The sequence below is a fragment of the Chaetomium strumarium genome, assembly GCF_033439665.1.
Source record: "Chaetomium strumarium strain CBS 333.67 chromosome Unknown B0T15scaffold_5, whole genome shotgun sequence".
NCBI lineage: Eukaryota > Fungi > Ascomycota > Sordariomycetes > Sordariales > Chaetomiaceae > Chaetomium > Chaetomium strumarium.
In genome coordinates this window covers 3,583,522-3,609,292 of record NW_026944433.1, presented here as the reverse complement: position 1 = coordinate 3,609,292, position 25,771 = coordinate 3,583,522, and the positions used below count along the sequence as shown (strand labels likewise).

The 25,771-nt window shown below is 55.9% G+C and overlaps 11 protein-coding genes across 11 annotated transcripts; 4 read left to right on the top strand and 7 right to left on the bottom strand.

Moving 5' to 3' along the window:
* Positions 1 to 998: 998 nt before the first annotated feature.
* Positions 999 to 2,055, bottom strand: B0T15DRAFT_538168 (uncharacterized protein). Its single transcript, XM_062869673.1, has 2 exons — positions 1,305 to 2,055; positions 999 to 1,250 (listed from the first exon to the last, which is right to left on the bottom strand). Exons 1-2 carry the CDS (start codon positions 1,938 to 1,940, stop codon positions 1,059 to 1,061), a joined length of 828 nt encoding a protein of 275 aa, XP_062720745.1. The 5' UTR covers positions 1,941 to 2,055; the 3' UTR covers positions 999 to 1,058.
* Positions 2,056 to 2,087: 32 nt separating this feature from the next.
* On the bottom strand, positions 2,088 to 3,826 carry B0T15DRAFT_538166 (uncharacterized protein). Its single transcript, XM_062869672.1, has 4 exons — positions 3,081 to 3,826; positions 2,903 to 3,025; positions 2,617 to 2,844; positions 2,088 to 2,547 (listed from the first exon to the last, which is right to left on the bottom strand). Exons 1-4 carry the CDS (start codon positions 3,328 to 3,330, stop codon positions 2,354 to 2,356), a joined length of 795 nt encoding a protein of 264 aa, XP_062720744.1. The 5' UTR covers positions 3,331 to 3,826; the 3' UTR covers positions 2,088 to 2,353.
* Positions 3,827 to 4,638: 812 nt separating this feature from the next.
* On the top strand, positions 4,639 to 5,529 carry B0T15DRAFT_513040 (uncharacterized protein; the record flags this gene model as incomplete). Its single annotated transcript, XM_062868020.1, has 3 exons — positions 4,639 to 4,743; positions 4,819 to 4,878; positions 4,942 to 5,529. The coding sequence occupies 3 exons, from the start codon at positions 4,639 to 4,641 to the stop codon at positions 5,527 to 5,529; spliced, it is 753 nt and encodes a 250-aa protein (XP_062720743.1).
* A 714-nt stretch (positions 5,530 to 6,243) lies between these two features.
* Positions 6,244 to 8,331, top strand: B0T15DRAFT_419422 (starch binding domain-containing protein). The gene is made up of 2 exons (XM_062865528.1): positions 6,244 to 6,769; positions 6,832 to 8,331. The coding sequence occupies exons 1-2, from the start codon at positions 6,668 to 6,670 to the stop codon at positions 7,915 to 7,917; spliced, it is 1,188 nt and encodes a 395-aa protein (XP_062720742.1). The 5' UTR covers positions 6,244 to 6,667; the 3' UTR covers positions 7,918 to 8,331.
* A 237-nt stretch (positions 8,332 to 8,568) lies between these two features.
* Positions 8,569 to 10,270, top strand: B0T15DRAFT_256369 (beta-mannanase). Its single transcript, XM_062863258.1, has 2 exons — positions 8,569 to 9,060; positions 9,138 to 10,270. Exons 1-2 carry the CDS (start codon positions 8,863 to 8,865, stop codon positions 10,197 to 10,199), a joined length of 1,260 nt encoding a protein of 419 aa, XP_062720741.1. The 5' UTR covers positions 8,569 to 8,862; the 3' UTR covers positions 10,200 to 10,270.
* On the bottom strand, positions 10,270 to 11,761 carry B0T15DRAFT_256362 (tyrosinase-like protein). The gene is made up of 2 exons (XM_062863257.1): positions 11,416 to 11,761; positions 10,270 to 11,346 (listed from the first exon to the last, which is right to left on the bottom strand). The coding sequence occupies exons 1-2, from the start codon at positions 11,658 to 11,660 to the stop codon at positions 10,341 to 10,343; spliced, it is 1,251 nt and encodes a 416-aa protein (XP_062720740.1). The 5' UTR covers positions 11,661 to 11,761; the 3' UTR covers positions 10,270 to 10,340.
* A 1,513-nt stretch (positions 11,762 to 13,274) lies between these two features.
* On the bottom strand, positions 13,275 to 14,421 carry B0T15DRAFT_256332 (uncharacterized protein). The gene is made up of 2 exons (XM_062863256.1): positions 13,564 to 14,421; positions 13,275 to 13,476 (listed from the first exon to the last, which is right to left on the bottom strand). The coding sequence occupies exons 1-2, from the start codon at positions 13,980 to 13,982 to the stop codon at positions 13,320 to 13,322; spliced, it is 576 nt and encodes a 191-aa protein (XP_062720739.1). The 5' UTR covers positions 13,983 to 14,421; the 3' UTR covers positions 13,275 to 13,319.
* Positions 14,422 to 15,009: 588 nt separating this feature from the next.
* Positions 15,010 to 19,333, bottom strand: B0T15DRAFT_486401 (uncharacterized protein; the record flags this gene model as incomplete). Its single annotated transcript, XM_062866355.1, has 10 exons — positions 15,010 to 15,097; positions 15,150 to 15,571; positions 15,628 to 15,899; positions 15,980 to 16,089; positions 16,157 to 16,510; positions 16,581 to 16,718; positions 17,285 to 17,454; positions 17,542 to 18,359; positions 18,417 to 18,892; positions 18,957 to 19,333. The coding sequence occupies 10 exons, from the start codon at positions 19,331 to 19,333 to the stop codon at positions 15,010 to 15,012; spliced, it is 3,225 nt and encodes a 1,074-aa protein (XP_062720738.1).
* A 334-nt stretch (positions 19,334 to 19,667) lies between these two features.
* B0T15DRAFT_538152 (epimerase/hydratase) lies at positions 19,668 to 21,232 on the bottom strand. Its single transcript, XM_062869671.1, has 4 exons — positions 20,725 to 21,232; positions 20,363 to 20,642; positions 19,956 to 20,250; positions 19,668 to 19,882 (listed from the first exon to the last, which is right to left on the bottom strand). Exons 1-3 carry the CDS (start codon positions 20,966 to 20,968, stop codon positions 20,085 to 20,087), a joined length of 690 nt encoding a protein of 229 aa, XP_062720737.1. The 5' UTR covers positions 20,969 to 21,232; the 3' UTR covers positions 19,668 to 19,882; positions 19,956 to 20,084.
* Positions 21,233 to 21,259: 27 nt separating this feature from the next.
* On the top strand, positions 21,260 to 22,643 carry B0T15DRAFT_538148 (chaperonin 10-like protein). Its single transcript, XM_062869670.1, has 2 exons — positions 21,260 to 21,561; positions 21,636 to 22,643. The coding sequence occupies exons 1-2, from the start codon at positions 21,447 to 21,449 to the stop codon at positions 22,580 to 22,582; spliced, it is 1,062 nt and encodes a 353-aa protein (XP_062720736.1). The 5' UTR covers positions 21,260 to 21,446; the 3' UTR covers positions 22,583 to 22,643.
* An 802-nt stretch (positions 22,644 to 23,445) lies between these two features.
* B0T15DRAFT_256265 (uncharacterized protein) lies at positions 23,446 to 24,397 on the bottom strand. Its single transcript, XM_062863255.1, has 2 exons — positions 23,938 to 24,397; positions 23,446 to 23,875 (listed from the first exon to the last, which is right to left on the bottom strand). The coding sequence occupies exons 1-2, from the start codon at positions 24,301 to 24,303 to the stop codon at positions 23,549 to 23,551; spliced, it is 693 nt and encodes a 230-aa protein (XP_062720735.1). The 5' UTR covers positions 24,304 to 24,397; the 3' UTR covers positions 23,446 to 23,548.
* Positions 24,398 to 25,771: the final 1,374 nt, after the last annotated feature.

Here is a 25,771-nt window from a genome sequence, read left to right as displayed (position 1 = left end):
CGTTTGACGAAGTTATATACCCAGAGCTTACCGACAGGGGGCGCGTCGTATACGTATAGCGGTTGGTTGGCTATATCTTCTACACTATATAGTCTCGGGGGAAAGGCTCGCTCAGATAGCTCAATTATATACTGAACAAGAGCCTTCTCTTCGGAATCGGTAAGCCGGCGCGAGTTGGGCGTAGTATCGCGTCGTACAGGCTTGCCGTCGCGTCGGTTTCGGATGGTATTGACTGTGACGTTATAGATCTTTGCCGCGGCGCGAAGACTAAGTTTTGGGTTCTTTTGAATAGCTTCAAGGGCTAAGATTACCCTAGACTCTCTTGAAGCCGAAGACATCGTTGGGTGTAGAGGATTTTGGTTGTGGTATGGAGAGAAGACGCGTCGCGGTCAAAGTGTTCAATTCGCTTATATGTTCATCTCGCTTATAAGATACGTTATTCTAAGCCGTTTCCGATCGTTCTCCTGAGCGTTCCTGAGCAGCCCCTGATGGGACCTGAGCAAAAGCGGCGAGGGGTGTTGGGGGTGGCCGGGGGCTGACGAGGGCAACTTTTAGGTAATGCAATAGGTAAAGAAGTAAACAAAAAGCGCCTGATAGTAGTAACATGTTATTGTACCTAGAAAAGGACGGACATACAAACCAACCCAGAACGTTTAAAAAAAGCTCCGTGCAGAACGCTTGGTCACTACACGATCTTCGAGAACTCGCGAGATGATGAAACAACCTCGTCGCACGGCCATTACGTCCGGAGCACCCAGTACACCAACTCGTGGCTCAATTAAGAACTAGCCACGAGCACGCCCCGGGTCCGGCGGTGATGGCGACGACGGCGGCGGCGGCGATGGTGGCGAAGGGGGCGCTGCTGGCGATCGACCCTGCTCTGCTCCGTCACGAACGGTAGACCCCCTGCAAACGGGAGGAATCTCGAGCGCAAGAGGTACCAGGGTCGCCAGCCTTTCCGGTTCGAGCGGCGAGAACGGAACTTTGCAGAACCATATCCGCAGTGGGTTGCTTGGCAGGCGTATCGGAAAACATATCTTTAAATACACTAAACAGAATCATCCCTCCTTCCAACCATTCATCTTCGCCTCGGATATCTCCTCTCCCCTTATGTTAAGGAAAAGATCCAAAACATGGGACGCTACAGCGGCGGCTGCCTCCTCAGAAGCTCCGTCGCACTCACACAGGAGTGGCCCACCAAGACTGTCATACCCGGTATCGCAGATGCCAAGCTTGCATTTCGGAATGGGCTAAGTTTCGTCAGTATTATGCCCAACTGAATAGAGCATAGGGTCAATACTTACAGGGAACTCGTTCTCCTCGCTCACGGGAGTCAGAGGCTCCTGTTGGCGCCTCTGTCTGGCAGCTCTGTCAGCTGAGTCTTGCAGACTATGCCTGGGTAGACGAGTGGTTCGTCTAAAAAAGGAGCATATTTGTCGTTGCACAACACAGATCCAACAATTCCTTGTGATGTGGGGACGAAGTGGCAATGGACCTCTATCCTGGTGGCAGTGTCGTCGATACTCCTGGTAATGTCGCCTAACGGCGAGTCTCTGGAGGGCGTCTCGTGCCATTAAAGAAGATGGCCGGCTCTGGCGTGCGCTGGTCGCCATGGTCGTTGGGTCGCTCGTTTGGACGCAGGGACGTAGCCGTCCGGTTTGGTTGAGTACTAGTACAGTTTGGCGTGGTCTTGCTAGTGGTGGGCTACAGTTATGACAGAATGAGAAGATTCCTCGAATTCGGTATCGATGAGCAAGAAGGTCTTGGGGGTTGGGGAAGAAAGGAAAAGCCGGAAACCTAGGTAGGGAACGAGGTCTGAGATGGAGTAAATACGGTAGACTGTCGAGGCAGCCATCGGGATCCAAGCAGGGCGTGCCCTGCCTTGAGCTGCCGCTTGGCGATGTGTAAGGTGTGGGTGCTGACGAGCCCGTCGTCCACATTAGGACATGGTGGGGGAAGCTTTTCCCGTCCACCACATCTCAAACCTGCATAACGGTTACGTAGAACATGCCTAGGATATGCCATTTTAGGAAAGAGAGCGTACCCATCCTGCACCATCAGGGTGGTGATATCGGCAAAAATGTTAGGCTTGCCCAGACCCTGCAGACCTTACGCGGACGCGCCTTGCGTCACATGTGGCCAATGCACGGACTCCTGACATACTTACCACGTGCAAACATCCCATGGCTCGCCACATGTGTTTGCGCACTGTTGTTGTTATTGTTGTTGTTTACGCTTGGCGTCCGGGGCGGAGGATCGCCACGGAGGCGCCTTAGTGCCTAATAAGTACATCCGTACTCCGCATGTATCATTTAAAGATGAACTCATACATTAGGTACTCTTGCCTTTCGGTCTAAGCGTTATCATCCCATGTCACTGCCCTATCCCGAGCCCAGTCTCTGATATCCCCGAAATTCCGGCACGTGTGCAGCGTGGAGAAATCCGGCCACGGGTCGTCATCGCCCAGCTCAGGATATGTCTTGAACGTGAAAACCCCGATGTCAGCCTGACACATCAGGTTCATCCGAAGCGTCTCTAAGCAGTGGTCTGTACATCATGTTAGCCGTCTTGCAGACATATTCTGTCTATGGTTCGGTCAGACGGTGTTGCACCCACCAACATGACTCCTAACATCCTCTGGCTCGGCGCTAATATCGCCGCCATCGTCAGCATAATATTCCTTCCATGTGAACTGCCTCAGCAAGTTGAGGCAATGCAACTGATGGAAGACCTCGATTGCCGCTCGGTAGCCGACCTTGCCGGTCTTTGGATCGGTGATCTTGAGAGAATCCGGTGAGAGGCCGAGACGCTTCACCTCGTCCAGCGAGATCATCATGTCTCCCACTGCGTCTGTGTTAGAAGGATTGGCGCCACGGGTAATGAGTACGTCAAGGTTTCTTGCCTCGAGATATTTGTTCCCATGCTTCGTCGACCTCTGGGCCTTTGCCAACGTACGGCGACCCAGTCATAATAGGCGTCAAGTTGTATCGGACGGTATTATATTTGACGACGGGAGCTGCGGGTGCTATGTATCGGTTAGACTCATATTAACTCGCCCCGGGCTCGGAGTGAATGCTCACAATATGTGGAAAACTCGGTGGTGACAACTAAGTCGGATGGTCGGGAGTATCGCAGACAGAATGCCAGGGCGAAAAGCGTCGTTGAGATGGAGAGCAAGATGGCGTGTCCAATCCAGACCCAGTGCCGCGCTGCCCTCTGCACCGGCCTTGTCCGATACAAGGCTTCCAAACTCAGTTTCCTCCTCCAAGTACCTTTCTCTGACTGATGCTCCTCGTCAAGAAGAGGGATGGGTTCATATTCTTCGGCCATGATGAACGGGAAATAATAAACAGCACAGCTGAGGGCTTGCGAACTGGTACCTGTCGAATTCGCTGTTCAATCAAAGTCCGGGGGAAGAATCATATGGTGAAATGTAAACCAGGACCTGTCCTGTGCGATCTTGCTGGGACGCCTCAACGCTTCACAAGACGGGTTTGTCATCAGGAGTAAAATCAGAACATAGGTAACCGAGCAGGAGCAACTTAATGCGACGGAAATCGCTTAAGCGAGAGAAAGTCAATAGACCGACATTTTGCCATCCTCTGGATCTCAGTGCTAATTTCGCAGCTGAATTCCCTGTCTTGGCGAACTCTGACTGCACTGAAGCACAGCACGGTTTCAAGCCGCTTGGAACAAGTCAAGAAGGGGCGCGTACGGGGGGCGCTAGGAGCAAGATCGGCCCCCTTGGAAGACCCACAACAGCTCAAGTATTGTCGGCAACAAGAGGAGGCCTGTTTTGAAGGCAGCGTTGCAGCGTTTCGTCTTGGCTGCCTTGGCCAAGCAGAGGTCGACAGGAGCAGATCTGAGGCTCGCTTGTGCCACCAAACCCGCGTTCATCCAATGATCCGGATCGGCATCCCGGCCGTCGATCAGGGCCGATTGCGGGGCAATCCGAACCTAAGCGAGCCAAGCAATTCAGAGAAGCTTTCCGCCCGTCGATCCCCCAGCTCGCTTCGCCATGGATTACCTAAGGCGCTTGGGATGACAGGACACAAGGGGTGAATCATGATACCCGATGATGTTCCACAGTCGCCATCGCTTGTTCCGGTGTTGATGTCCATTCCCACCCTTTTCTGGACTTCTTACCTCCTTAGTGCCATTTGCCAGGGAATTTCTGTGCTACGCGGCCCCTCGGTCTCTTCACTTGGGTCTTGCTCATTTGAGACCCGAGATCTGAAACCCCGGGCGGTCAAGGCGTTTTGACACTTGCATCATCTCATCCCATGCACGGAGATGCTCCTGGACTAAAATGAAGCTAACAAGGGTTTGTGTGCGCTAGGAATCAATTGTTGAAGTTCAGGTAGACTACCTGACCTTACTTCCTGAGTTGGACGGGAGCTAGATGTGATGGTGTGCATTGATGGCCTGGCTTATAAACCTCACACTCCTCTCTCATCTTGGTGACTGAATACTATCCCCCCTAATCTGCATGTCCACCCATCTTCTTCCAGTCGCGCAAAGCCCGGTCGCTTTCTGTGCTGTTTCTGTTCATCTCTTCTTCACCCACAACGCTTCCATTTATCACTGATTACTAGTAGCCGCCGGCCGGTTTTTTTTTTTTTTTTTTTTACCTTCAACATGCATACCACTTTCGGACAGTGCCTGGTCGTTGGCGTGATGGCCGCCTCGGCGGTGTCGGCGTTCTCTGTTGCCCAGACGGGCACTGACGTGGCTCGGCTTGTGGTATGCTCGAAAGTTCTTCTATGATGTACCGCAATCTCTATGGAGAGGGCACTTTGACTGATCCTCTTCGTATAGGTCCCCGCGCTGATGCTCGCCCTTCCTGCACATGCCATGCCGGCCGTCTACCAGCGTGCTGTAAGTCCTGGACTGGACATACTATGTCGAATTTCTTATGCTGACTGCTCTCTCACCTCCTAGCCACACCACCAGGGAGCCAAGGGGAAGGGAACGAAGGGCGGGCGCGACCTGACTGCAGATGACGACGACGACGATGACGAAGACGAGCATGAAGATGACGTGGAGCTCGAGACCCGGCAGCCCCATCACCAGGGCGGCAAGGGCAAAGGCAAAGGCAAGTCCGGCGCTCGTGACGTCGAGGGTCTTGAGGCACGAGAGCCGCACCACCAGGGAGGCAAGGGTAAAGGCAAGGGGAAGAATGGCGCTCGTGACCTTGAGGGGCGGGAGCCTCACCACCAAGGCGGTAAGGGGAACAAGGGCAACAACAATAACAATAACAACAACGGTGCTCGGGACGTTGAAGAGCTTGAGACGCGTGAGCCTCACCATCAGGGCGGCAAGGGCAAGGGCAAGGGAAATGGAAATGGAAATGGCAATAACAACAACAATGGCGCCCGGGATGTTGAAGAGCTCGAGGCACGCGAGCCCCACCATCAGGGCGGCAAGGGGAAGGGGAACGGCAGGAATGGTGGTCGCGATGTGGAAGACATTGAGGTTCGCCAACCCCATCACCAGGGGGGCAAAGGCAAGGGGAGGAAGGGCAACTAGGCGTTGAAGCTTGATGGTGGGCGAGATTAGCTCCCGATCATTGTCATTTCTATTTGGCTATACTGTTGCCGTTGCTCGAGAAGGATAGCTGTCGGCGGGCTTGGCGCAAGATGACATTGCAGTGGCTGGTTTGGTCACTTAGTGTCTCTATCCGGTCCGAATTCTCGATAGCCGTCTCATTCGAAGTGTAGTGGAGGGTGTCTACCGTTGCACAAATACTTAGGTATTTATCTTAACCTAGGGGCTTGGAAACCGTGACGAGTAGGAACTGCATAACCTGCCACAGAGTTCATGTTCATGGACTCAATCTTAGGAGAGTTTGCTGATGTAATTTGTTCATTCAACCACCCGACCTCTCTTGCAGCAATATGCCACAACAGAGTTGGGTCGGTGGCTTAGGAACGGCTTGCCTATCTGCCTTGCCTGTGGGTGGCGGAGTATCTGCCAGGGATGTCGGAGTTTGGACTGCGTAGCGGGTGGAATACAATTGAGAACCGGTGCGGGAGTTCAAAAGTCGGTCCGTTTTCAGAATGACATGACTCCCGCGGTATGGGTTTGTCCTGACCGGAGCAGGCTCCAAGCATGGAAATAGACCCGTCCACACACGTTCGGCACTACTACCGACCGAGGCCATGCGGCTCCGTCCCCGCACAACGCAACCTTTGAATCGTGGAGACGTAGGACCGTTGTGCGGGGTGACAACCCCGTTTGTACCAGACATTGACGGCTTGGCAGAACAACCGTCGAGGTTGACTGCCCTGCTTCCCCAGCTCCACTGCCCTACAGCAAGGCGGAATTCTGTTCTTCTTGGGCCTACCTCGGCCGCATTGTCTTGCTATGACCGAGCAAAAGGCCGAACCTGACATCGATACGGTGCCATCCGCAGGAAAGTGGTCTGCGAACGGAGCTGCTGTCTCCTCGACGACGCAACCATGGCAGCGCTGCATCAGAAGCCAAAGATGGGATTGAGGACAGTCCGGGGTACTTAAGGTGCTGTTACTTGGCTTGCTTGACCTCACCAGTTGGACTTCGCTCTGCTCCTCGCACTTCCGTTACGTGTCTCACGACCAGTTCTGCAAGCCTTATTTGTGGAAAAGACAGTCCCTGAGAAAGGTACAAACACAGTGACACATTAGCCATGAAGCTGTTACACGGTGCGACAATTTTATCGGCGGCAAGTCTGGTCGCTGGCCACGGCTACCTAACCATCCCGTTCAGCCGCACTCGGCTTGGCGCAGAGGTAAGGGGACAAGAACGGGGATTTACTATCTTACTTTTGCTGACCCTTCCTCCACTGAACAGGCAGGCCTAGATTCGTGCCCGGAATGTTCGATTCTCGAACCCGTCACAGCGTGGCCCGATCTGGATGCTGCCGCCGTGGGACGGAGCGGACCGTGTGGCTACAACGCCCGGGTCAGCATCGACTACAACCAGCCGGCCGATCACTGGGGAGGCTCGCCCGTAGCCACATACTCCCCTGGTCAGGTTGTCGATGTGCAGTGGTGCGTTGACCACAACGGCGACCACGGGGGCATGTTCAGCTACCGCATCTGTCAGAACCAGACCCTGGTCGACAAGTTCCTGACGCCGGGCTACCTCCCTACCGAAGATGAGAAGCAGGCGGCCGAGGACTGCTTCGAGGCCGGCACGCTCGCATGCACCGACGTGTCGGGCCAGACGTGCGGCTTCAACCCAGACTGCTCGGAAGGCCAGCCATGCTGGCGCAACGACTGGTTCACGTGCAACGCCTTCCAGGCCGACAGCCGACGCGCGTGCCAGGGCGTCGACAACGCTGCCCTCGGGTCCTGCTACACCAGCATCGCCGGCGGATACACTGTCACCAAGAAGATCCGCATCCCGGACTACCTGTCGTCCCACACGCTGCTCTCTTTCAAGTGGAACTCGTTCCAGACAAGCCAGATCTACCTCTCGTGTGCTGACATCGCCATCACTGCTGGATCAGGAGGAGGAGGAGGAGGAGGAGCCGCAACCACCACTCTGGTCACCACCAGCACGCAGACCCAGTCTGCAACGGCAAAGCCTAGCGCCTCCTTTTGTGCCGCAGCCGCCGCCTCTGTTGCCGTGACCTTCAAGCAACGCGTCACAACCGCCTTCGGCGAGACCATCAAGCTTGTCGGCTCCATCCCGGAGCTCGGCAACTGGGACCCGTCGGCCGCGCCGGCGCTGTCTGCGGCCGAGTACACGAGCGCTAACCCTGTCTGGATCTACACGGTCAGCCTCCCCGCCGGCATAAAGTTCGAATACAAGTTTGTTCGTGTGGCGGCGAGCAACGGGGCTGTTGTCTCGTGGGAGAGCGACCCCAACCGCGAGTACACCGTCCCGCGGGACTGTGAGGCGAGTGCTGTGAGTGAGTCATCGTGGAGATAAGGGAGTTGGGGATGGCGGGTGTTGCTGAGGGGGAATGAAATACAAATGGGGGATACGTTCATGTTGGACTCAACCGGGTGAGCTATCAGTGGTAACCATGCTGTCTGTCTCTGAGACGGGACTCGGGAGGGAGATGGGGCAAGGCGTGGAGTCGGGCTCTTATCTCTGTTTATTGAATCCCTTTTCAGTTTTCATTAGTATTTCTTGTTCTTTTACCATGATACTGAAGGCAAGATTACACTCCGGTTACCGGCCTTGTTGTATACACGTCACGCTTTCCTATTGGCGAGAAAAGGTTGCTTGCCAGATGCTTGACCAGCACAGGGTCAAACGAACAAACCCTTTTCCTCTTCTTCCTCGGCTTGTGACATGGCCGCCTGACGAGTAGCTTTTACGCCTGAATTATGACCCTCCATTCTTTCGATAGCTTTATGTCACGATTGCACCAGTAAAATGTCAGCAGTGGCAGCCTACCTACATTAATACTCCGTACCACCGAGCGCTTCCGAGGATCACCCTCGCTTGCACACTGCTAGCAGACTTGTGGATCTATCCCCAAGGGGAACACGGGCATGGCTCGGCCGCAGCCACACCGAGTTAGGTAACACGGCAATGCGGGGAACTCCGGTATGGAACCACCATTCGGGAAAACACAGCTTCTCGTTGCTCGCGTCCTGCAGAACCATATTCCCGGGTCCCCGCAAAGATCGGCCCGGGGAAGCTGCGGAAGAAGAAGTCTCGGCCGTGTCTGCCAAGTCAAGCCAAGCCTTGCCTTTCTTGGAGGGCGGCGCGAGATGCTCCGTCGACGAATTGGGCCGTGATCGGGTGATGGGACCGGGAACGATAAATATCATTGCCATGGCGTGATCAAGTTTTCGAATGGTCTAGGAACTTCTGAAGGCGAGAAGGCGAACTTCAAACCCATGAGCGTCCAGATCGGTCACCATGCACGCCTCGTCCTTACACCTGCTGGTCAGCGGCCTTCTGGCCCTGACGGCCACGGCTGCTCCCAGCAAACCCGGCCGTCCTTCGTCTAAGTTTGTCAGTGTCGAGGGCGATAAGTTCAAGCTGCAGGGCAAGGACTTCCACTTTGCTGGAAGCAATGCCTATTATTTCCCTTTCAATGGGGTTCGTGGACTACTAGTACTCCTTACCAAATCACATCCCTATTATTTTCCTGTTCTACCACCGCCGCTAACATATGATGGCCCCGCCTTTAGAACCAGCAGGACATCGAGAAGGGCCTGACAGCAGCGAAAAAGGCCGGGCTCACAGTGTTCCGCACGTGGGGGTTCAACGACAAGAACAGCACCTTCGTGCCCGGCGGGCTGCCGCAGTACGGCGGAGAGGGCGCCGGCCCATCCGAGGTGGTGTTCCAGTGGTGGCATGCCAACGGCACTTCGACGATCGACGTCTCGGGCTTCGACAAGGTCGTGCAGGCGGCAACCAAGGTCGGCGGCATCAAGCTCGTGGTGGCACTGACCAACAACTGGGCCGACTACGGCGGCATGGACGTGTACACAGTCAACCTCAGGGGGCAGTACCACGACGACTTCTACACGGTGCCTAGGATCAAGGACGCCTTCAAGCGCTACGTCCGGGAGATGGTGACGCGGTTCAGGGACTCGCCGGCCATCATGGCGTGGGAGCTGGCGAACGAGCCGCGCTGCGGCGCCGACGGCGTTCGCAATCTCCCGCGCAGCCCCGGCGACAGGTGCACGCCCGCGGTGGTCTCGAGCTGGATCGCCGAGATGAGCGGGTATATCAAGACGCTGGACCGCAACCACCTGGTCACCTGGGGCGGCGAGGGCGGGTTCAACCGGCCGTCGGAGGACGACTGGGCGTATAACGGCGCTGACGGGGGCGATTTTGACCACGAGTTATCGCTGGACACCATCGACTTTGGCGTGTTCCACTCGTACCCGGACTGGTGGAGCAAGACGGTCGAGTGGACGGACCAGTGGATCCGCGACCACGCCGCGGCGGGTCGGAGGGCGGGCAAGCCGGTTGTTCATGAGGAGTATGGTTGGCTGACGCCCGATAAGAGGCTCGAGTACACGGGTAAGGTGGATAACCGGACGAGAGGGGAGGTTGTGGGCGCGTGGCAGCAGACGATGGTGGCCGAGAAGATGGCGGGGGATATGTACTGGCAATACGGGTTTTCGAACTACTCGTATGGTCGCAACCATGATGATGGGTTCACGATTTATCTGGACGATGAGGAGGCCAAGACGCTGGTGTACCGGCATGCGAGGGACATGAATGCTCTCAACCGTCGCTGAGGCATGGATGGTTGCAGCAGAAGGGAGGGGGGATATATCAGGGGGTTTATTTTCTGTTATCTGCGTAAATACTTCTTGATGTATGCACAGAGAAGGGGTTGTTAAGGATTGAGAGCCCGAGCAAAGTAATGCTGCCGCTCCTCACAGATAGAAGTAGCACAGCTCCCCTCCCGTTGTCGACATGACATCCCCGATGGTAGTCGAGGGCGCCGCATAGCCCATATCGATCACATCACTCAGCTCAGCCAGTGGTGAGGGCGGGTTATTCTGCCACGTGCGGTGGGCATACTCGCCCTTCCCCAGGTCCGCGTACCGCTTATTTGTACCGCTGCTGTTGTTGGCAGATCCCAGCGCCTGCCAGACGGCCCACATGCGGTCCATCTGGGCGTGGTGCACCCAGAAGGCCGGATCGGCGGGCGACGTGAACAGGTCGCCGCCCGGTTCGCCGCCGATGGTGTAGTGGATGCCGCCGTGCGGGCCGATCTCGACCGTGTAGGGCACGCCCTCGGACACGACGCGGTAGGCGTCGACGTCGGGCTGCGTCAGCAGCCGCAGCACCGTCGTGTAGTTGGCGTAGCGCATGTTCATGGCCCCGCCCAGGTCGCGCTTCAGCCCCCGCGGGTTGTAGCCCAGCCCGCCGAGCGGTCCGGGAGCCGTGTCGGCCGTGCCGCCGACGGGGCCGAGGTTGACCGTCATGTTGGCGAACGGTCCCGTCCTTACGAACCCGCCCCCGACGCCCGCGGGCAGCGAGATGTTGCCGCCCTCCACCCCCTCGGGCGGCACGATGACGGGTCCGTCGTGCGGGACGTACTCGCCGTTGCCGCCCAAGCTGTACGGGTCGCCATTGAAGAGCGGCGAGTCCTGCGGCGCGCGGGCGTAGCGCGGCCAGTCCCAGTATGGCTGGTAGCCCGTATAGCCGCACTCATCGCGCAGCGCCCTCTCGTACTGGTACACGAACCAGCGGTGCCACGGCGGGAAGATGCCCGAGTAGTGGATCGCCAGCGTCTGCTGGATGTGGGTGACTACGAAGTCGTCGAACCGCGACTTGGCACCCGGGGCGACGCTGGCTGGTGTGCGTGCGGGTTTGGTTTGCAGGCACTTGACTGCCTTGATGTAGGCGAGTCGCTCGGCCTTGCTCAGTGGGCCACTATGGATGGAAGGTTGGTCAGTCATCATCGTATCTACAACTCTGGGAGCTATTCCCGAAAGCACGCACTACTCCCGGCGGAAGACGAGCTTGTCAGCGGTGCAGCGGGGCGCCTCGCCGCGCTCGCGCAACGCCTTCTCGGTCTCTTTGAGTTGTTCAAGCACCTGGGTCTTGGCTATGCTGAGGAGATCGGTCAGGCCTTTTGACTCGGTGAGATCGTCCTCCGCAGCGGCAGAAACATCCCGCGTCGGGACTAGCCCGGCATGGACGGCGGCAACCACAAGCGCCGCTCCAAGAAGCGCGGCGGTCTTCATGGTGATCGTCTCCAGATCGGGCGAAGCTGTGACGATCGCTGAAACGAGAGCAAGGCGGGAAGAAAACGAGGCGGCGAGACAAAAATAAGGCTAAGATCGGAGCCCACAGGCCCCTGCTGGTAGGGAGAGTGGTGATAGGAGGGACTTGCAGGTGCACCAAACTTACTATGGCACTACTCCGTACACTAAGCCAACTGCAGCTACGACGCCGACCACGTGTTCAACACCACCGAGACCCTTGAGTTCACAACGTCACCGAGACTTTGAGCCCGTCAGCATATAAGGTACGGTACTAAATACACACCATTTCAGACCACACCTATGCTCTAACCTACACTACTGTAACAATACGACCTGAGATGATGAAACCATCGCAAGGGCCCTGGACAATGCCAAGGCTTGCAACCTTTAGGGTTGAGCTATAATTAGACCAGACACCCGACACGGATTTGAACTTTTGTTGACATATGGCCTGTCTGACTTGTCTAGCTTCCAGACGCAAGTTTCGTCTTCTTCCAAGACTTCTCTTGTCTGCATTTCATTGCCAAGGGCCCGGCGGCTCAGCCCGCTCGCAATTTTGACCTGTTTGGTGGCCAGAACACCGGGCACTCCTTGTCGATCTCATCGTCCCAAGAATTGAACGAATTGAAGATGGTCTAAACTGCCTGGCCAAGACTGTCCAAGCCGGCCCAAGTCGGCACAATCGTCACGGTCAGCCTTAGCCTGCGTCACCGAGATGGAGCAACCGTTACACAAAACAAAGATGGTTTTGCCGGTTTATTCCTCTACAATACATATTAAGACCTGCAACCTGCTCATCTCTAGACAACAGAGCCTCTTTTCACGATTCACTTAGTTTATAACGCCCAAGCACAGGCATAACCATGTGGCTCAACAAGACAACAGTCATCCTCCTGACCGTCCTGCCCCTTTCGTTTGGGCAGTACACCGGGCCATGCTCGACTTCAGCGTGCGGCGCCGAGGGGCAGCCCTGCCCGCGAGGCTATCTCTGCGTGCCTTACCCGACTTTTGACCCCGCCCTTCGAAAAGGTTGTACCTGCAGCCATGGTTGAGCGCCGGAGCGGTGTTTGGCTCCCAATCCTCCCATGCCTCAGATCCGTGGTACATCATGTGAGTCGTCTTGCCAAAAAGGCGAACAGCCTGATGCTGATGATACGACTAAATCACAGTGGCCTTTACCTACAGTCTAGGAAAGGCATTAGATTCAGACTGAGCGGAAGCGGAATGCTGAATCATGTTGAACGGGTCACTCTATTGCGGAGACTGGGATTTGAAGAGGAAATACAATTATCATTGTGTTGCACCTTAACATAGTAGTAGAATCACTCCTCTTTCCCACCCCTAACAGTAGCAAGGCTTGCCATGTATTACCGCCTTGGACACTGTACATCTGATAGTTGAAGCTATCTGTTGAGCAAGCTGGATGTGAGACAAGGGAGCTCAAGTGCAGTACAGTCGGAGGTGCGGTGACTCCACAATCGGTGTTGTTCTCTTAGTCCCCCGGCGGAGCTTGAGGGACCTTCCTCGCCACGCCTTGAGCCCCCGGTCAGAGTTTATTATGCCTCCATTTGCCGACTCTTTGCTTGCCTCACCGAGACCATCTTTTTCCAGACACGCTATCATTCTCGAGACCGCCTTTTAGCCACGAGCCTCATCAGAAGAGCCCAGTAGCAATGTGACATCTCCGTTCGCGAATCCGGTACCGTCGTCGTCACTGTAGCAGGAGAAGTCCTCGTCGGCGTGTCTGCTGGGGCAGATCAGATACAACTCGGCTGTGCCAAGCGCATAGGCGGATCTAGTATCGAGTCATGGAATTAGTTAGAAACGAGTGCTGTCGATTTGGCGAAGGTAGAGCTGACGGAGACTTCAAGTTCTTGCTTACCTAACAGGTGGCCTATCCCCGCAGGGAAGAGTCTGGTTGAGAGTGAAGGTTGCCACGTCCAGGTTAATCTGCAGCCAGATGTGGAAGCTGGCGTCGCCCGGCGTGCCGTTGAGCTCACAGATGTAGTTGGCGCGCAGGGTGCAGCTGATCCGCTCGGTTGTGTTGGTCAAGGTGTTGGTGACGGTCCAAGAGGCGTTGCCCGGCCGCACGAGCTCGTCGCTGGTGTAGGTCACGTTTAGCCGTTCCACCAACCAGAGGTTCTCGATCGTTGTGCCATCGGAGCAGGCTGAGGGGGACTGTCGAGGTGCGATTGATGCTCTGGTGTCTCGATATATAGCGCATCTGGCGCTGACTGGGACTAGATACTGCAGTGCACCGGCCGCGGCGAGCGCCTTGATTAAGTAGCTGATAAGCTTCATGTTATTCGCTTGAACCCGAGGGGGATCTGGAGATCTTTGGTCAGGTATGCTCTGGTGACAAGCAGCACGACGTGGCCCCTGGCCGATGAGAGAGGCAGATCTAAACGATTAACATCAGAACCTTAGAGCTACGGAAGGGAAGAGGGGTTTGGATACTAATGAAGCCTACAAAACAAAGGGGACGACAAGCCCCGCATTGCTGTTAACCCGGAACCGAGATATCGTCGGGCGGGAAGGATGTAATACTGCACTATATTTGATTTGATATCAGGGATCTTATGCCGGCTCTTTTTAGCCGACATGCAATCTTGTGTTCGGAAAACGTCTAGTACGTCGGCAGTGAGAGTGCTGGTCGCTGTCTCAATGGCCCGGCCATTTTCGATGAACTCGCCTGGCGGATTTGTCGACATCCTATGTCTTTTGTTTGCTGAAGCCAGTCACTAGCCTACGGTCTACTGGTGATGGAAGGCGGGTCTTCTGGGTGCTTTCAGAGTGTTAGATCTTGAAACTCTATTTTGAGAGATCTTTGACGTTGCGAAGTTTGAGGAACCTCATCTAGTACAGCTAGTCTAGCGAGGAAGGGTGTTGGGAACGGTGGAGCTTCAATGGTACGAGATGCTCGTCCGCTGCACTCGCAGATCGGAAGGGAGCTTGGAGGCTAGTAAGGTGGATACGAGTCTGTAATATCCCATAGTCCCTGTCCGGTCACCGGCCTTGCTTAGCTCTGAGATGACGGACTAAGCGCCTCCTGCTCCTGGGTTCCATTGTCCTCCAAACGTCTGCTGCCCTCGGGCGGGAACCCAGAGAACAACAGCACGCCGGTTGCGAGTAGGGCAATGGCCTGCATATAGAGTTAGCGCACAAACTCAACCTGTCAACTCAACGGTGCAGAGGGAAACGCACCGCATTGACAAAGAAGGTCAGATGAGGCTTGCCAATCTCAGCCAGCGCCGCAAACACGAAGCCGAACAAGCCCTGGGTCGCAAGCCTTCCGATGTTCTCTATGAGCGTCAGGGCGTTCATGGCATCAGCCCGCTTCGACGGGGGGCACATCTCCACCATGACACCCTTGGCCGCCGGCGCGGAGCCGGAAGCAAAGGGAAGCAAGCAGGCAGCTGCAGAGTGTTAGTATTGTCAACAATTCGAACCACGTCCCAACTCATCGACATACCGAGATAGATGTGCCAGCCCTCCGTGGCAAAAGCCGTACACATGGTTAGGGCGCCGTCGACAACCAGGCTGATGCGAAGGAAGAACAGGTCGAATTGAGTTCCCTCGTCGTCCTTCGCCTCGGAGGACCCCACCGGCTCCTGCTCGGCAAAGCTGCCCATTGGAGCCTCGAGCTCCTCGGGATTTGTCACCAGCATAGACCGAGATCGGGGTCTGGTCTCCTCACGGCGTTCCACCCGCGAGCCCCGAGCCAGGTACCATCTCCGGCCGCTGCTGATGATGCGGGGGAAAAGCAGAATCAGAAACGCCGCACGCATACACGCGAATCCCGACATGAGGAAGCCGTTGTCGCCCTGGTGGAACTCAAAGACGGCTGTGGCGTACATTTGGATGAGCAGCGGGGCATAGTCGGTGGCCAACTAGCACAGGGGGTTAGCTCCGACTTTCCAGTGTCACGGTGCGTGGTTGAACTTACCACGCCGAGAAAGACACCAGCGCAAAGGAACAGAACCCCATAGTGCTTCATGACCACACCGCTGCCGAGGACCACCTTCTGGGGCGCGAGAATGCGCAAAGGCGCGAAGAATTCGGCGGCACCCTTAGAGCTCGGCTTGGAGCCGCTCGACAGTGTTTCCGGCGCAATGTACGGGATGGCAAGACGCACGTACAAGGTCGACAGCAGGAAGGAGCAGAAGGCCACCTCAAAGGGCCGTCGTATCCCCCAGATGTCTCCAATCATGCCCCCGCCTGGTTTGGTCCTGGTTAGCAAAGGCGAGTGCGGAACACATGGGAATACTAAATGTAGGGTACTAGTATGGACAGCTTACTCAGGTATCCAATGCCCTGGCCCAGCATGAAACATCCCTGAAGCATGCCAAACACCGCAGTGCGCCGCACGGGCTCGACGACCTCGCCGGCGATGATGTTTGCAACCAGACTGTTGGGGATCAGAAACACACACACACTAAACTGGGTAAGAGGGAGCAAGCGCGCAAAAGACTCACATATACCCGACGGGCCCTCCCACAACAGTAATGAGCTGCGTGCACTGGAAGATGATGATGCCCGCCTGCCCGCCCGCCACGACGCCCAGGATCTGGGTCGCGACGCGGATCGCGGGCACAAACGTTTGCACCATGAGCGCGGCGCGCGGGCCGAAGCGCTTGGCCATCCACCCCGCCACAAACAGGTTGATGGTGCCGCAGAAGGTGGTGCTCATGCCGAGGATGGAGAACTGCGTGGCTGTGCCGGCCGCGATCTCGTTGCGGCTGCACCGGTCGCCGGGCCCCGTATAGGGCGCGTGGTTGGGGTTGCTGTAGAAGACGTCGCATTCCATTAGATGGAAGACGTAGAATATTCTGCAGAGATTTTTTTCTATCAGTCGGTGTGACCTTCATTATTAAGGGTCCGGTGGATTATCTCACTCACGGGACCTGGGTGAAGCTAAAGGACAGGGTGATCAGGAAGCCGGCGAACAAGATGCGCTTCTCGACGTGGATGCCGAGCAGATGTCGAAGCCATGATGCGCAGCCATCTCCGTCATGGGAGCCGCCATGTCCGTGCTTACTGGTGCTATCGGAAGCAGCTGCGGTGTGGTCGTGTTGGCCATGGCCGAGGAGTGCGGTGCGTTCCGTGGCATTTGAGGTCATCGTCGTCTGTACTAACTACTAGTAATTACTTAGGTAGTTGAAGAAGATCCACGTTTGCTACCTCCACACAGCCTGCTGCACCGAACTCGACACACCGCAGGATATTGCACGCTGACAAAAGCATTGTGCCTTATCACGACACCATGAGCATATCGGGAAGGTGAGGGGAGGGTCCACAGTGGGTCGTATCATCGGGTGTGGCGGCGGGATCGGCCGAAACCCGGAGCAGATATGTTACCGATCCCTGCCTGATACGTTCTAGTGCTGCCGGACAGCCCGGCACGTTGCCGTCTTCCCCGACACCGGCCCGGGGAGGAGTTCTCCCATCCTACAATTCAAGGCCAATAACCATCAGGAGGTATTGACTCGACTTAGACTTTAAGCTATCAGAGTTCTAGTAATAGAAATGCTGCTATCTATCCAGAACTGACTTCCTCTGCGGAGACACACCCCACACGGCGGCGGGAGGCGACAGGCGCTCACAGCTTCCTGCACAACCGAGTTCCGTCCTCAATGACCTCCCAACCCTCAGTGCCCGGCGTTGAGACGGCATAAAACACACCGATGGGATCCCACTTGGACCGAAGCGCCTTGAGGATGGGGTACTGGTCGCCCCAGAAATGGCTCTGCCAGTTCGGCTGGTACGGGTCGGCCTAGGAGCGCAGTCAGCATATTGATTATTAGTAGCACCACTCACCAAAAGACACACTTGCGTTGTATATGGAAAAGGGAATTCTCACCTCGTTGACATAGGTACACCCACTCGTGCTGGCCTTCCTGAGTGCCTCATCCATAGTATTCGTCAAAACATGCTGCAAATCGGCCTTCTGCGCCAGCGACGCACCGGCCGGCACAGGCAACACAACAATGACAAAGTCCGTGGCGTTGCGCCACGCCGGATGCGTAGCGCTGTTGCTCACGGGGGCGCCATAGCCCGGGTTGAACAGGTGGCCGACCATAAAACCCAGCAGATCGGGCCGCGGGGACATGACCGTCTTGAAGGCGGCGATGATGCCGTCGTTGTTGGTGGCCACGTCGTCGTGGTTGAACATCCACCCGCCCGTCAGCGCCGCGTCGCCCGCGCCCTCCGGCTCGAAGAGGTCAATGTACAGGTCGTAGAAGGTCGGGAAGTCCTTGGTGACGAACTCGAAAGGGATGGCCTTGGCCGAGAGCTCGTTGAGGAAAGGCTGGAGGACAGTCTGCAACTCGGTGGAGGTCTTGCCGATGCCGACGAAGGGCCGGGCGCGCAGGGACATCGGGCCTATCTCGAAATAGACGTAGAGGCCGTTGTCGACGAAGTGGTTGGACCACTTGTGGAAGGTCGCTGTGCCGTTCCACCATACGTCGGCGTCTGTGGTGTGCGTGCTGTTGATGTACAGCGTTGCGCCGGCTGAGGGGATGTCTGGGAATGTCTTCATTGTGACGGATAGGATCACGGCGAACGATGCCGGGCCGCCGCCCTTGAGAGCCCAGAACAGGTCCGGGTTTTGCTTCTCGTTGGCGGTCACGTACTTCCCCGAGGCGGTAATGGCTTCGAAGGAGAGAACGTTGTCGGCGGCTGCGATGACTTGTCAGCTTTTCTTCAGTTACAAGTTGCACCTGGGTGTTGTCTTACAAAGTCCCTTCAGAGTCGTCCAGGGGCCGTGGCCTCCGCCTTGGATAAAGCCGCCGGAAATGCCTACGGTGGGACATTCGCCGGTCACGACAACGAGCGGCGGGTTTCGGGCGTGGCCTGCGGCCAGAATTGTCTGCCCCTGAACGCCCGCGCCGATGGTGACGGCTGCCCCCTTGTAGCTTCCGGGGCCGCTGTACGCATCGATCCAGTCGATCTGCTGGAAGCTGTGCGTGTTGATGACTAGCGACCCGTAGCCCGTGCTGCGGCCGATGAAGTCGTGGCCCGTGTTACGCACAATCAGCCGCACGTTGTTCCGCCGCGCAAAGTCGATGCCGGCCTTGACGTGCTGCGGCGTGGTCGCCATGATCACGTACACGCCGTAGTAGCCCAGCGTGCAGCTGTCGCTTGGGTTTTGCGTCGGCCGGCACGTGTCGTTCGTGAAGTAGGTCCAGAGTGCGGCGGCTGGCTGGCTCACACTTATCACACGGGGTCACCAATCAGTCAGTCCGTCGTGATACCGTCATGCTGTACCACTCTTACATCCATGACTCGCTTTTCCAGTTCTCGGTGGCCTCAGCACACTTTGCTTCATCGTACGTTTGGACCTCCCCGAGAGGTCCTTTGAAGGTGTTGTGGCAGGGAGCGCCCGGCGGGATATGGACGAGCAGCTTCCCATCGACGGTAGCGTTGAGTGCATTCCATTTGGCGGCTGACGGCCAACACGACTGACCCGGGTAGCACTTGCAGCTGAAGTTGATGCCCTTGATGGTGGAAGCCTGGACATCTGCTGCGTCCGAGAAATCCAATGAATCCACAACAGCCACGGCGGCATCCGGTTTGTCTCTCACGTGGATTTGCGCAAGGCCCGTCGACAGGAAAGCGGCAGTGCAGGCCAGCCTCAGCAGGGACACGGCCATCTTAACCAGGTCGTTCCGCAAAACAAAGGGAGAGTACTTGGATTGCACCTGATACCAGGAACCCGCCGATGAAGAATGCTGGCTGGACTAACTCATATATGTGTAACCATCGCGGGTTGTTCTTCCTGCACGGTTCCGGGACACCGGGGAGAATTTCCCCCTTCTGGATCGTTAAGCGAAGCTAATGCAGCTGCGTGTTGGCTATGAATGGGAGACGCGACTCTACGCCATCCAACCGCATGCATAGTGACATGCCAAGGCGAGTAGTGTCGCAACCCGGCGAAGCGACAGCCACGCATCGTGCTCTGGATCCAGGAAGGTTGCCTGCCTAGATGTCTTGAATGCTACGTTGAGGACCGGATTCCGGGTGCGCTATTGATTGCCAAGATGGTATCGCATAGGGTTGATCTGGCACGACGGGAGGAAAGCAAAAGGCGAAAAAAATAAAAACAAAGAAACCAACATGTCCTCGGCGAACACCCGGCTTGACGTTCCCGCACCTCTTCTGGACACACATTGACACGGCATACAGCCCAGAACACAGACACAGTAAGCCATCCCGAACAGCCCAGAACAGCGCAAACCGCGGCCTTGTGCTCATATCAATACTACCACCTGCGAGTGCCATTGCTTGTCCGTTACAGGAAAACGGCAGTGCGGAGATGCGGGCGCTAGCATCCTGATAAACGACGAGTTCTCCGGACTGCACGCAATTTGCTTCGCTCGGATTGTACTACTACTGACGTCGTCCTCAGGCGAACCTTGTCGACCCATCGGCGGCCACACTAAATCTCACATCCCACCCATGCCCTTCTTCGTTGGCAAGTTTCCAGTAGACCTCCGCATGCGCCTCGCCGCTAACCTGGGGATATGGCACAGGACCGCCGTCGTCTGTGACCTGCGAAGCAAAGTAGAACCTATTTCGGTACAAGGTACGTAGGTGGTAGGTTAGACTCAGTCCCTCTGCGTACGATGCCAAGCACAAGGTAGGGAGAAGCGTGAAGTACAGGGCAGGGATAGAGTACTTACCTAAACTGATTCTTGTCGTACGCAGTGGCCCCGAGCGAGATGAGATGGGCTAGCGCAGATTTTCCAGGCCCGAGCGTTACAGCAAGCGGGTTCACTCTGAAGGGGGTGACATTGCCCGTCGCGATGAAGATGAGAGGAGAGATGCTGTGGCGTCGACCGAGGTGAGTCGCATGGTGGAGGGCGGCGTAGGCACCGTCCGCGTTGGTTGCTAGATCGCGGGTGAACGAAGCTGGCTCCACGCCGAACGGGTCATTCTCGGGGGGGAAGGTCAGAGCGGCGGCTGGTTTGTTGTTAAACAGCCGAAAAACATCAGTACTACTATTCGAGTGGATGTTGGTAGAATTGTTGGTCGGGGAACCTGCCGTTATACACGACCACGTTGGGAACGCCTAGCTTTGACTCGACCTCGTGGAAGGCTTCCTGGATCGTCTCGGCTTTGGTAACATCCACATACACAGGAAGCACGCCATCAACGTCGGTCTTGTCGGTGGTGCGTCGCCCGATCGCAACCTTGTACCCTTGACTGACGAATCTCTTGGCTACGGCGTGGCCGATGCGTGGCCCGCCTCCAAGAATAAAGAGCACCTTTTGCTCAGGGGTCGCCATGGTGAGTCGCTTGAGGCTATATGGATGTTAACAGGATGTTAACACTTGGAGTATGAGTCTCGTCGCAATGCTCAAGGGGGGCTATAACTATTAAGGCATGGGTATAACAGGACGTCTGTGCTCGGTACTAGTAGTAGCGTCTTCCGCACTCGTATCGGAGTTACGACGATCATCGGAGCCATTGGACAGAGGTTCGTTCGTTGTCTGTACTGGGAATTAATAAGCCCACAGGGCAATTAGTAATGTCGGGGCGTTAAAACAAGGGCCAAGAAGCCGCCAGCGGGGTAAACCGTAAGCAGTAGTAAGCTCGGCGACATATTGACGGCGAGGCTCGCTACTATAGAACAGGAAACGACTGTCGATAAGAGACGGTCCATCGACATGTCCACCTAGTCAGCATTCAGTTGTTTTCATTGTTTCAACAAGCGCAATACCGAACGACCACGTCTTGTCTTGTTTCTGACACGGTGACCACGACATGTCGCAAAAGGCTCTTATCCTCGAAAAGGTTGGCACTCCGTTGGTGCTGAAATCCCGGCATATACCAGAGCCAAACGAGAATCAGATACTACTGAAGATCGTCGTAGTAGGACGTAGGTACTACCCATTGCATGAACCTCCCATCGATACCGTTCCATACTGTCGAGCTAACTTAGTAACCTTTCAGTCAACCCCCATGACCAGAAGATCCGCGACCACGGCCTCATTATCACTCCCGACCATCTGCCTTACATCACCGGCAATGACATTGCGGGAGTAGTAGAGAAGGTCGGATCGGAGGTAACCAACTTCAAGCCGGGGGACCGCGTCTTCGCGCAAGCCGACAGCTTCAGCGGGCCCGATGGAGGCGGCGTGCAGCAATACGCCATCTCACCGGCCGACCTGGTCGCTCCCATCCCAAGCTCTCTATCCTTCGACGAAGCAGCCACGCTCCCCACCGTGGCCATGGCATCCTTTGTCGCCCTCTTCCACCCCTCCGGCCTCGGCCTGCCTGCCCCTTATTCCAGCGAGCGCGAGTCGTTTGACTACCAGCATTGCAGCCTGCTCGTCATCGGCGGCGGATCCAACTGCGGCAAGCTAGCCATCCAATTTGCGCGGCTGGTCGGGTTCGGGACCATCGTCGCTCTCGCAGGCAAGACGCCCGAGAAAGAGGCTGAGTTGAAGGAGCTCGGCGCGACTTACGTATTGGATCGCCACGCCGCGGATGTAGAGGAGCAATGCCGTAGCATTATTGGCGACGACTTGCTCTACGCCCTCGACGTGGTTAACCACGACCCCGCGGCGCGTGCCCTTGGCGTATCGCTACTCTCGAATAGCAAACGGGGCATTATAGCGACGTTACTACCGGGTGGCGTAGATAAGTCAAAGGTTGGGAGCAAGGTGGCCGGATACGAGGTGAGATTTACGCAAGGGGCGGGACACCTTCATCGGGAGATGGGACGGCTATTCTGGAAGCATCTGCCAGGTTGGCTAGAAGCTGGCGAAATCCGCCCGCTGGGGCATTACAGCACTATTAGTGGGCTTGATGAGAGGGCGGTTAATAAGGCGTTGGATGCGTATCGCGATGGTAGCGGCGCTATAAAGGTGAATGTTCACCCTCATGAAGCCTCTTAGAGTATAGCTTTGCAAGTAATAAGTACTACTGTAGGAGCCATTACTCCTCTGCTTGTGATCCCACCGTAGCGACTGCAACATAGCTAAGTACTGACGTGCGAATACCGTCCTACCAGCAGGTGCGTAGTTGACATACCTTTGTAACCTCGGAAGGCATCACCGCCACCTGTCTCTCTTCCCGAGTTGGGCCAATAGAGATTCGAAGCTGCTGAAAGGTGTGTTGTTGTCCGCCATGTCGAGACTCGCAGCTAAGAGAATTTCAGTCAAAGCTCTGCTTAATCCAACGAGAGAATGAGCCTAGATCATAACAAGCGTGGTATAGCTGCTTTATATGGTGCTTGCGCTCCAAGAGATCATCATTTGACGTTCGCTTCAAGACCAAAGTATTGGGGTTGCCTTTGGGCATATGGGTGTAACGCATATCATCCTGCTCCATTACCCCGATCAGGGTCCTCACAAACAAGCCGTACAGCTCTCGTGTTGAACTCATAGGTCGTATTTCTTGTTTGATGAGTCTGAGACTCCCGGGACGTTTGTTCATTACGTACACGAGGTATGGGTTGTTCATTGGGGCCTGCAGGGTGGCTCGCGCCGTCAGGGGAAGCGGAGAGGGATGGAGCAGATGCTGGAAGGTTTCATCATGTCCTGGGAGATGAATAAGCTAGATACATATATCCTCCAGCTACCTAGGTCCCTCATTATGGAGGACACTTCAACGATCGCCCATGCCCCGGAGCGATCAGCCAAGTCATCCAGATGAATTCATGTTCAACCCAATCTTTGGTATCGAAAGTCTGCAGCGAAAGGCAAGACGTAAGATGTTTGCGCCCTAGCCTACCTCGGCGTCCGCAAACCTTAGTAGTTGCTGGGCCCAGCTGATGACGCGATGGTGCTGATGATGGCTAGCAGCGCCAATATAGCTAGAGAAGACAGCGACGTTAGCAAGGATTATCCCGTCGGGCATCACTAACTGGGGACTTCACTCGAAGAAGACGTCAAGATAAATGAGGCAACAGTAAAGGCAGTCTGCGTATCTCCTCCGGTCACCGCCCATATGATGCCCACAAGACTGGACGCTAGCCAGGGGATCGTCCCCGAAATGGCGATGCGGGTCGTGTTCCACCCCTCGACAAACTCGAGCGCGTGCCGCCTGTCCTGGCGCCGTAACCTGAACTCCCAATGGACCCAGTCATCGGTAGTCGAGAGCCTGTCGGGGTTTCGGTACGCGTACATCATCTCCTGGAGGACAAAATCGTCTAGCGGCACTTCTGTGGGTCGCGTGGTTGGCGTGAACTATTGGCTGTTAGCGTCTTTGCTTTATTGATAATGGAGAGGTAGAAGGAAGAGGTACATACAGCAAGTAGACGAAAACTGCGGAGAGTTTTGAGGGAGAAGTACCGGCGGAGGAAGCCACACATCTGGGTTGTATATAGTCGCCGCATCTCCACGAAGAGTTGGTGGTCGGTCTGGACAAGATACGGGTTGGCATATATGACTATGTCCAAACTCTCGTCGCTGGGGAACCTGGTCCGCACGGCGCACAGGAGCTGCTGCAGATCACAGCCCCTGGCCCCAGACCTGTAGCACACGAGATACAGTGAGCATGTCGGCCTGGTTGTGTCGTAGAATACCGGGCTTTCCGATTCTTTGCCTGCAGTTGTCAACTTCGTGCTGGGCCGTTTCCCGGGCTCCGGCATCTTCTCCGCTAGCGGCGAGCCCATGGAGAGGTTTGAAACGGGCGGTGCTAGGCTCCTCACGATGGCCGTCGGAGACTCGGGATTGCCATTCTGCGCGGCGTGGTTCGTCTCGACCTTTGTCTGAGGGGGATCAGAACTGCTTGAAGCCGTTATACTGCCCAGGTCTACGGCGATAGGCAAGGGGGGTGTCGGTTGCAAAACGCGGGGAGAAGCTATGTCAACCTGATCCGATTCCGCAGCTCGAGGGCCAGCAGCGTCGGAGGAACATTCACGACACCACGTTGGACGACTTCGGCAGGCTGAGAGGAGCCTGCTATCGGAGGGTGAGATTCTGACGTGGATGCCTGAGGTCGAGCTCGAACCGGAAACACGAACTCAGGTGCCATTGGATTGAATTTGTGCTCGAACTGCCGCCAAGACCTCGCGCCACCCATCATGTCGGGCATCGTCTCCAGTACGCCTTGTAGCCTTGTTGGTGGCTGATAGCCAATGACTGATGATGGATCAGTCGGGAGTTGTGGTTGTGGTGGCGGCCCTGGTTGAGGAGACTCGCTCCTTGAATACATCATTGTCTGAATGGCGAATGTAGGCACCATTGGCGGCTGGACTGATGACGAGGTCTGCATGCCGCTCTGTAGTGTGACTTGCCAATCTTGTGTCGGCTGGACCATGGTCTGTCTCTAAAACCGGGGATCGGACATGAACCTCGGGGCCATGTTGGTAGATGTTGAAGGCGGTGCAGCCTTCGATTTGTAAGGTTGATCGTCCATGGCTAGGCCTCTAAGTTGAGATGGATCAGGTGAAACCCAGCTGGACGTCAGATCTTGGCCTGTTGGGGCGAGTTGTATTACATATTATACGTTGGCCTACCACGCATCCAGGGAGCACTGCCACCACCCACTGCTGCCGTTCAATATTGGAGACCTAACTGCGCCTCATCCAGCTGACCAGCAAAATCAACCCGCAGACGCACGCACGCACCACAAGAAGAATGATTCTTCTTAGACCTAGAGGATGCTAGATTTTCCAGCCCCTGACTCTTTCCTTGGACTAACCTTTGACTGCGTCGGCCACAGCGTCGAAAAGCCACGACTTGTACTCGTAGGAACCTGGAACTCTCTTAGCGGAAACAGTCTACCCCGCAGCCACAGGGCGCGACTGGCCGTCGGTTTGTCTTGCCTTACGTCCGCGACGCCCGCTTTGCTGGATAAGGGATCGAGTTTGAATAGCATATTCCATACGGTATAGTAGTACTATAATACTATCTCCAAGGAAACATTTAACTACTACCGTAAGCAGGATTAGGTACTAACTAATAATGAAGCAAATCACAAGAATATGGCACAGAAAGGTAGCAACACCATCCATGGATAGATAACAAGTCTGTCCCTGACCTGGTCCTAGAACCATCAGATTGCCCTTCCCCCTTTCGAGGTGTGCATCCACATGCCTGGGTTCAATCAGACGTCTACAGGTCTCCTTCTTCCCCTGG